The 10,586-nt window shown below is 35.3% G+C and overlaps 1 protein-coding gene across 1 annotated transcript; it reads right to left on the bottom strand.

The window, feature by feature from the left end:
* Positions 1–473: 473 nt before the first annotated feature.
* LOC104221722 (MICOS complex subunit MIC10-like) lies at positions 474–6,210 on the bottom strand. The gene is made up of 3 exons (XM_009772842.2): positions 5,869–6,210; positions 3,808–3,947; positions 474–802 (listed from the first exon to the last, which is right to left on the bottom strand). The coding sequence occupies exons 1-3, from the start codon at positions 6,014–6,016 to the stop codon at positions 788–790; spliced, it is 303 nt and encodes a 100-aa protein (XP_009771144.1). The 5' UTR covers positions 6,017–6,210; the 3' UTR covers positions 474–787.
* Between the last annotated feature and the right edge of the window lie 4,376 nt (positions 6,211–10,586).

Raw genomic sequence — 10,586 nt, 5'->3', positions numbered from 1 at the left:
CAAAAAAAGTATTTATTCTTTTTAGTTATGGAACACAAATTTCAATGTTATTTTCGCGTAAAATAGTAAAGCACGACATTAGTTTCTTTGAGTTTGTGTGAATTTCTAAAAGAATAATTACATTTTTGAAGAAAATAAAATCCTGAAAATGTTGGGTATTTGAGATTGGGGAAGGGGGACACAGGAAACATAGAGATTTGGGGAAAGGAGAGTGAGGAGAGTAACATAAAAAATTACTTTCCTAAAAATATTTCTCCTCTTTAACCAAACACTAGAAAAAATTTTCCGAAAAAAATTTCACTCACCAACCAAATAATGAAAAATAAGTGACCACTCATTTTCCTTCCTACCAAACACACCCTTCATCTATTACCAGTTATCATCAGTTCTTTTTTTTTGCCACAAAGCAAATACCTAAAGAGTGACACAGTGCGCGTGAAAAGGGAGGAGTGAAGAAAGAAAAACTACTATGATTCATCAAATTCTACTTCTTTATAGCCCATAGGTGACAGAACACTTCCATCAGCAAAGGAGTGAACACAATACAAGAAGCTGCACGAAAGCAATTATTTCTTCTTTCCTTTTGCTATCTAACTCTGTTTCGGCAGTAACAGTTACAAAATAAAAAACGGCCAAATGAGCTAATTAATAATTAGCCATAGATTGCTCTGAAAATCAAAGTCAACAAATAGTCCAGATAAAGGGCAAAATAAACCATGGTGGAAACAGGCAACAACGGTTTCATAAAATGAAGATTTTGATCTGTTATCCCAGTGAAAGGGTTGCTTCAGTGCTCCCCATCCTGTGACAGACAAAAATTAGAAAGTTGAAGTAAACATTAGAACAAGCATAGCAAATTGAAAGAAAACCTTAGTAGCAACACAAAAGCATAACTTCATGGTACAGACTACAAACCCCACCTTTCCATCCTTTTAATATGGGTGATGTCTAGGTCAACTTGTGCGCACCTCGATTATTCCACCGGGTACCTGCGAGGTCCCACCAACACAGGCACCGGATAACTCTGCCCACCAATGTTAGGTAGATGGGAAGAAAACACATACTATTTGTTGCCTCCGCTAGGAATTAAACCTGAAGCTTCATAATTCTCCCCGTACTTCATTAACCACTAGGCCACACCTTGGGTCCCTTCCATCCTCACACTCCCAGCAAAAAGAAGCAGTGTGCGCTCAAGAAGGAAAAGCAGACTAAACATGTCTATCAGGATGAGTATAGTACGTAGACAACATAAAAGAAAAGGTAAGCTATCATGCCACAGGAACAGATGACAAAATCAGAATGCAGTGCTAGTAGAGCCCAATACATCCTAATATACATGGAAAACAATTGGGCCACTATTAATCAGCAACAGCATTTCTTATTAAAAGATTACAACAAATATGCATCCATTCTAAGCTAGTTCAGTTGGTTATATAAATCCTCATTATCTGTTTCGCTACCATTTAAACCCCTATCATCGAAATACTCAATAACTTGAGGTTTCCCTAAAACTGAAGGTTCTCTCTATTTTTTTACTACATATGAATTAAATAGAAAAACTCATTGCAATACTGGAATCATTGCAAGTGTACCAACCATAACTAAACCTCGATCAAACTAGTTGGTATCGCCTACATGGATCTTTTGCTTCTATTAAACAAAAGACCGGTGCACGAAGCATCCCGCAACCACGCAGGGAAGGCAGAGTCCACAGCTCGAACCCCTAATTCAGTTTTTTCCACGTGATCCTAAGTCTACCCATCGCTTTTAAGTTTTAACAACTTCAATATGCATGGTTTTACGCCAAAAGATGGTGAATTTAGAGGTCCACTTACAACATGACAGCATCATCTCGAGAGACCTCTCAATTTAACCTCTATTGCACCTCTCAATTTAACCTCTATTGCGTTATCCGCATCTTCTATTGGATGTGATAATTTTTATCTTCTATAACCTTTAACATCAGCATCTCTACAATGCACTTATCAAACAATTTGAAAAAGGGAAAATATGAGCAACATTTTTTATACTCAACAGAACGGCTCATGTTCAGCTGACGAGAACGAAATCTACAGTTCTACCCCCCCCCCCCCCCGGAAAATAGTACAGATGTCTGGATTTTTCCCCTAGACAAGTAAGTATTCGGGTTAACCCTCCTTTACACTGTCCGTTTCTTTGTTCCCTTCTTTGACAAGGCGCGTTTCTTTTCTCATATCACAAAGGGACTTATACTAGAAGACACCTTTAGTTGTTACTTTAGTCCAAAACTTCAATGAAATGAAGTAGGACGAAGGAGAGGTGACTACTTCCTTAATGATCCTGAGAAAGGAAGGAGAGGAATAAAAGGAAATTCTATATAAACGATGGAACATAAAGGAAAGGGGAGCAAAAATGGATGCCGCTGCCAGATCAGTTGTCAACTATCTCCTTGTAGTGTAAGGCAGGGAAAATCCGATGCACCTATCCCTATCACCAACCCCAATTACCTGCCTAAAATCTTATGGGACAGAATTCTTGTTGCAGCATCGCTAAAATTCTTCAGGGCTATTAAAATTAGAGCACAAAAGAAATTGTTAGCATAAAGGGCACAATTTTTTGATAAGTACATAAGGGAGCAGTACGGACTTCACGTGAAAATGTTATGTTGTAATTACTTAATATCAAGAAAATAAATGTGCCAATTCTGGCTGTGGCTGTGATGGATTTGAGGGACAAGGTGGCCGTACTCCTCTCATGTGGACAGGTTAGTTTGGACAAAGGTAGGCCAAGTTTAAATGTATTGTGAGGAGCTAACTAATATATCCATATCCACTTACTAAACATTTGACATGAATAACACGAAATAAATGAAGAGCCTGATTGACACAGGGCACTAGGAAAATGACAGCGCTGTAACAGTTATGGACCGTTTGGACAGTGGGGTATCATTCTACCTCTGTAATAATCACCTAAATACAGAAAATTAGAGAACCAAAAAGTAAAGATGGTTCAGTTACGATCGGTCCATATGATTCCTTGTAGGCTGTAGCATTCGACATATCTTCCCCAGATTAACTTCCAAACAATAATCAGTTTTCAGTCTTCAAGAATTGAAATTTCTATTCTAGAAACAATTATTCTTTTATCAATCGCAGAACAAGATCAGTTGTCACAGCCAAGGAAGACATGCAGAACAAGTTATTCGTACAAGGTGTTTAAATTGTCTGAAAAATAGGGATAACAACATTTTTATGAAGAGGGACAACAACATTATATTTGTGTAGGATTACAATAGTGTAGGGGGGTGAGTGTTTGATTTCAAAATAAAGGAGGTATATCTGCAATTGAGCCAAATTACAGGGGAGTTTACTGTAATTAACCCTAAAATACATAGTTCTAAACTGAAATACCAAATATCTTAACCATCTCTATACAAATATATAAGATAGCTTTGTAGCTCAACATTGCAAGCTAACATCTTGCTTCATGAACAGAACAAGAAAGTGGTAACAAATGAAAGCCTTTAAACTTTAAAAATGCACCAATGAATGCTACCTTCTACTATTCCCTGGCCCCAAAACAATGGCACAACAAGGGACCTCTCACCCCACAAGAGGGTGGAGGAAAAAACAAAGAAAGTAGCATAATTACACAACCATCATCTCCAACCTGAATATTTCTGTCTAGCCACAAGAGAACAGTTTTACACAGCTTATAGAAAAGAATACTGAGCATTCACTGAATATCATTAAAGATGGGCACGCCTATTTGTATTTCCCTTACGTATTAGCTTGGCAAATAGAAATAAAAATAGATGCAATGTACTACCTTGGTGATAGGAGCCTCAGAAACATTAGCAGTTAATTTTCCAGGATATCCACCAAATTTCTGAGAGCATTCCGTGTATGCAGATCCTAGACCTGTCCCAGCACCAAATGCCGTTGATGCCCAGCGTGTCACAGGACTCCCTAAGATAAAATCAATGAAAATGAGTCAACTTACTACATTATCTGTTATAAATATTGAACAACACCTGGAGAAACACATCGAAGAAGAAACAACTCTATTCATATTATACACATTGAAAAAACCACAACAAAGCTGCAAGCATGACCAAATCAATGCCTAGATATACAGCTACCAAAAATTTCAAGAACAGAATGGGAGATTGATGATCAAGACAACGGCAAGCAATATTACAAAAACAACTATTAAGCTACAACATTATCAAGTTGACAGCACCCTTTTCGTCTCTGCATCCAAAAACTGTCCACATAGCTAAGCTTCAACAAGAACTACTTCTTCAAATTCTCCCTCTCTTTTTTTTTTTTTTTGAATAAAGTAAGTTGTTTCATTGATTGGCATCAACAAGATACAGAGATTACAGAAGTAGATATGCTAGCTCCATACAAAATCTGGTAAGACCATTCATGATAATGGCTAGTCTAGAGAGAGGGAGCTCACAAAATCCAAAAAGACAGTAGAACTATTTACATAGGACTGGTTGGACCACCAAAAAAGACTACGCAGACATCTGCCTTGTTTCTGCATGGTTACGTTGTGTTTATGGGAACTTGAAGAAGAAGAACTACTTCTTCAAGTTCTCATAAACACAACACGACCACACAGATTTAAGTTAATAAGAACCAGTTCATAATCCATCCAATGCTATTTTTATCACAATCACTGCTCGTTACTGCTCTATCCATACACTTCAATTCTGAACGTTTTTTAATGATAAGTCATTCTTCAATTCCGACCTTCATTATTGAAGGATTTAGTTGGAAAACTGCATCTCATGTATAATTTATTTTGTTCTTTTTATATGCGGAAGGATAACTTTTATTGCACCAGAATGCACCAAGCAGGTGCATTGACATATACAACATGTACAGCGTGAAGAAATTGTGTCTCGCCCAACCAATTACCAAAACAAATTTCAAAGGGCTAAAGGAGCAATGTAATGTGACACTAGTGAACAGAAAAGCTGGCAGGCTAAAAGCTTTTACTTCAGCCTCAGTTTGTTCGTTTAAATAACAATAGGACATAATTGCAAGAAAACCCCGTTTTGTCATTCCCATAAGCATCCATGCAATACATAATTTCCACAATGGCACAATCACTAGATCACACACACAAGACTAAGCAAAAGAACATCTGGAGTTTTGACGCTTAACAAGCAAAGTTATGTGACAATACTAGTGAGCACAAGAGGCTGACAATACTCTTGTCTGATTAACCATTACCACACAACACAAATTCAAAAACCCATTTCGGCATTTCTCAACTTCGTGCCTCCAAATCCCACTTTTCACAATACTAACATCACACGAGCAAACTAAGCAAAAGCACAGCTGAAGTTTCCAACTAAGAAAACAGTAACCAATGAAACAAAATTCATATATAATAAGACCAATATATATGCGTGTGTAAGTGTATCATAATTGATAGTATGATGCAAGACCAATATGTGTGTGTGTGCACACGCGCACACATTTCCATTTCTCAGTTCCGATACCAATTCCACAATCACCGCATCACACAAAAAAAAAATAAGCAACAAAACTTCTCCAATTTCCAAAATACTAAACAGTATTAGAGGGGAAATACCATAAAAGAATTTCCACTCCTGTGATAAGATAACAGAAGAAGCTGGTAAGCAAAAGCTCTTACTCCAGCTTCAATTATCTCGGTACACTCCACAAAACTATAATATTTCGAAAATGAGAAAAAACACCCATTTCAGCATTTTCCCAATTTCATCCAATCAACACCGATTTCATAATGATTAGGTCACACAAACAATACTAAGAAAAACAAAAACACATAGAAACAGTATAAAGGCAAGTCAAAAATTGTGAGTTTGTGGGGGGGAAAAAAGGAACTCACGGAAGAGGAGAAGACCAGCAAATCCACCGATTAAGGAAAAGTAAGCGAAACGGCGAACGCCCAAATCAAGACAAGCGTCCCACTTTGCGTCCAAATTGTATTGTGGAGGTGGTACAATTGCTTGTTCTTGCTTCTTCTCTTCTGCCATTGCTACACAAATCTCTCTCCACTGTGTATTAGGTTTCAGTTTCTCTACGGTTCCTTCTATTAGATCTTTTGATTTGAGCCGAGGGTTTCGTTTTTCTGTCTCTACGCTTCTTTCTGGAGAATATACGAGTCTTCCCCAATTTTCATGTTCTTGGCCCAAATAGTCCTTTAAGTTTGGTGATATGTCTAGTTGCCTTCTCTTGTTTTCATTGTATCACTTTTAGCACATATCAAATACAATAATAAAAAAAAAAAAAGCCAAAAAAAAAAAAAGTTGGCTGCTCGGCCGAAACTAATTTGATTTACTAGCCAAAAAATATATAATATATTATATGTATATAATACACATATATACAAAAATATAGATTTTGTTGTCTCTTATTTTTTAGAGCAGCCATAATTATATATTTCTCTAATGAAAAGGAATATGAGATTCTTTTAAATTGAAAAACAATTAAGCATTTTTTATTCAATTAACCAAATATTTAAGCGGATCTTCAAACCACCGGAGATGTCACGTAATTTTTACATGATTGGGGTAAAAGAAAAAGGCCATAATTGAGATTCAGACCTTTTTTTCAATTTTATTTTTCGTCCAATTTCAACAAAAACAAAATATAAAAGTCCTACTAATAATTGCTGAAAAATTTAACATAATATATTAATAATGAAAATGGACCTTGATCAAAGAAAAACGAAATTGGGCAACAAACCCCTAATTGCCGTTGTTTTTTAGGTTAGTCACATGTAAGAAACCTAACATCTTTGTTATTTTTAAATGATTCATATGAGAAATGAGAATTTCATCAATTGGACAAACAATACTCAATTTTGACAAAGTTAAAGATCATATGCTCTCAAGACAATGTTATAAAGACGAAAATACACATAACCCTTAACTTAAGAAATCATTTGGGGTAAAAACTCCTTATTATCACCCTCTCCACATTTGCAATGAGTGCTTCATTTGGGCCTTTGGGCCACAATTGGTTGGGTATTCGGTCACAAGATTTGGACTGCTTTAGAGTTTATCATATTATTGTTTGTTTAAGAATTACTATTTGCATTTGGTACAAAGGAAAATATTTTTCAAAAAAAAATGTTTTTAACATGTAAGGCTGAGAGTAGTGTATAAGAATATATGTTCTATAAAAGATTGAAAATAGTGTGTATCTAAGCATTACCTAAAGCAAGTATTATGGAATAAAAATTTGAAAATCTGCAATAAAAATTAACGTTCGCTCATTTCGCCAGTTTTTGCGGAGAACATTTCATAACCAGATACCGAATTGATTTTGTAATGAAAAAAACTTTACTCTAAAAAATATTTGGATAAAAGTGGCAATTGAGGAAGTAAACATTTGGATTTCCTTCATTGACTAGGGAAACGATTAAAAAGAAATTGAGCAAACAGGAAATATATATATTAAACTTACCTAACGTTTGTTACATCATGGCCTAGTAGTGTGCCACTTACAACACATAAATTTCCTAGGCTTGTTAATCTATTGCAAGCATCCATAGATAGGTACTTAACAAAACAATGTTCACTGTCTACATCATACTTAACAAGATTAAAAACAACATTGGGAGGGGATACAAAAACTTTTTTCTTCCTTCCCGGAGTCCTTCCCATCTTGCCATGGTGTGAGCGACAATGTTGCATTCCCTAAATGTGTGCTGGAGGAAGGTCACCTTCTCTTGATGCATTAACGACCTGCAAATATTGACAACATTATCAAAAAGTCTATTACCACATTGTATAATTTGAATTGCCTCCGTACAATCTGTCTCTATTTTCAGTGGGAATAAATCCCACTCATGGGCAGTTTTGAGTCCTTCCTTTATTGCCTTTAGTTCTACTATTTTGTGAATCCAACAACCAGTGGGTCACTGTATTACGGAATACTCCCCCTAGTAAACTTTGGCAGTTGTTATGACTAGCATCAATATTTAATTTGTATCATCCATTTGGGGGCCTTTGCCACTTGATTTGTAATTGAATCCTTCCAATAGGCAATGGGTTATTCTCCGTAAGCAGCTTGAATTCCACAGCATTTTTAGTAATATTTTTTATGTTTACAGCGTTCATCAAGTTATTTTGATTATTAGCATTTCTGTTAATCCAAATTTCCCATAGGGCGAAAGAGAGGATATAATTCCATTCAAGAAAGTTGTGTCTTATAGTGAAAATTTGATTTTTTTTTAAAATTGTGCAAGCCAGTGCCCCCTTGTGGGATCATAAAAAGCTACCCATCTTAAATTGTCCCAAAACGTTTTGTTTATTTTGCAAGTGAGAAAAATATGAATGATAGTTTATTCTTCTTTCATATCGCATATAGGACACATAGGGTCAATGTTGATTCCAATCCGGGCTAGGTATTTCCTACAAAGTAACCTGTTTTGGAGACATTGTCATAAAAAAATTTTATCTTATTTGGGCATGATAAAGACCAAATCCAATCATAATCCAACTGGTTTTCATCCATTGGTTCAATAAGGTTATAACAACTTTTGCTAGTAAAAGTTCATTTGGATGAAAGAGACCATATAGCAATATCATTTAAGGGTCCCTTTGTACGATTTTTGACCTTAAGGATGTTTTGCTGAATTTCAGAAGGAATATCTATCGATAGTTTTGTAAGATCTCATTTGCATTTGGTATAAATATCTTTGATTTTAAGATTGTGAGTTTCTGGCCTAAAGGCACCTTCAATTAAACTTCTTAGATTTGTGGAGTTTGGGATCCATCTTGTATCCCAAATGTTTAGGTTTGAATTTAGGTTGGGTGACCATGTGATACCTTTATTGCACAATTCTCATCCCTTCAAGATGGTCTTCCAGATGAAGGAATGGTTTATTTTAGAACAACTCCCTCCATATTTAATAATAATCAGCCTTGCCCAAGGAGAGGTTGCATGAGTAAGAAGTCTCCAAATTAGACTAGCTAGGTTAGTCAAATTTTTCGTATTTGCACTATAGATGTCCAGACCCCCTGAAATCTTTGGTTGATAGACTTTTGTCCATTTTACTTCGTGTAGTTTTTTTTTACTCTCATTGGTACCCCAAATAAAGTCCCTCTGAATTTTGTCAATAATTTTAATGGTCCTTTTTGGGAGAATAGTATATTGCACGTAATAGTTAGGAATAGAGTTGAGGCATGATTGAGCCAGATGGTTCTACCGGCTATATTAATGAATCTCATTTTCCAAGAGGCAAGTCTTGATCTCATTTTATCAAATATAAACTGGTAATCAGTTGGCTTTGGATATTTATTTAGTATCGAAAAACCTAAGTAAGTACCAAAGTTTTCACTTCTCTTAATACCTAATGTATTGATTATATTTTTTGTAATGGTAGGGTTACAATTTTGGGAGAAAAGAATTTTTGACTTGGAGTGGTTTATATTTTGACCGGGACAAAATAAATCTAGACCTATTTTAATGGCAAAACATGATTTTTCGTTTGCCTTAGCCATTAATGTTAGATCATCCGCAAAAAATAAATAGGAGAAGCTAGGGCTTTTTCTTCCTATGGTGGTTGGATCCCACTTGCAAATATCAATTTGGTTTTCAATATACCTAGATAGCAACTCTAGATAAAGGATGAAAATGTAAGGTGATAGTGGATCACCTTGCCTAATTCCTCTGCTAGGTTCAAAAAAAGTTGTGGTAGAACTATTAACTAGTGTTGCAATAGAGCTTGATGAGATACAACTAAGAAGTAGGTTAGAGAATTTTGGTGGAAATTTGAAAAACCTAAGGGCACGATACACAAAAGACCATTCTATACGGTCAAAAGTCTTTTCCAAGTCTATTTTAATATCATATGGCCATGTTTGCCCTTGATTCTTTTTAGATTAGAAATTAATTCTTGGATTATTACTGCATTATCTGAGGCTTGTCTATTTTTCATAAAGCTGGCTTGAAAACTAATGATTTTGTCTAGGAAAAGTTTGAGACGATTTGCAAGAATTTTGGTAATAATTTTGTAGATAGTATTACAAAGGCCAATATGACGAAAGTTTTTAATGTTGTTAGCATTTGAAACTTTAGGAATCAGACAAAGATATGTTTTATTGATTTCCTTAGGAATTACTTGCATATTGAAAACATCATGGCAAAAATTAGTAACTGATTGGCCTATGTTATTCCAATATTTCTGATAGAAAAAAGAGTGAAGTCCATCTCGCCTTGAGGCTTTGAAAGGTTTGAAGGAGAATATGGACTTCTTGACCTCAATGTCTAATAGGGGAGTATCTAGGGATTTTAGGTCAATTGAAGTGTTGCTAGAGTTTGTTATCTCTAAGTCCTTCCAATGAGTACATGTATGAGAGGATGTAAAAGCTTTTGTAAAGTAATTTAAAATATGAGAAGTGATTAATTGATGATCATTGATCCAATTTCCTGCCTCGTCCTTAAAATAAGTAATTTTATTTTTCCTTCTTCTATTTGAGGCAGATATGTGGAAGAATTTTGTATTCGCATCCTCATCGTTTAGCCACATTATTCTAGACTTTAGTTTCTAATAATCCTCTTCAATCTTGAGAATATCATTATATTCTTTCTTTA

The sequence above is a fragment of the Nicotiana sylvestris genome, chromosome 3 (assembly GCF_000393655.2).
Source record: "Nicotiana sylvestris chromosome 3, ASM39365v2, whole genome shotgun sequence".
Taxonomy (NCBI): domain Eukaryota; kingdom Viridiplantae; phylum Streptophyta; class Magnoliopsida; order Solanales; family Solanaceae; genus Nicotiana; species Nicotiana sylvestris.
This window is presented reverse-complemented; position numbering and strand designations above follow the sequence as displayed.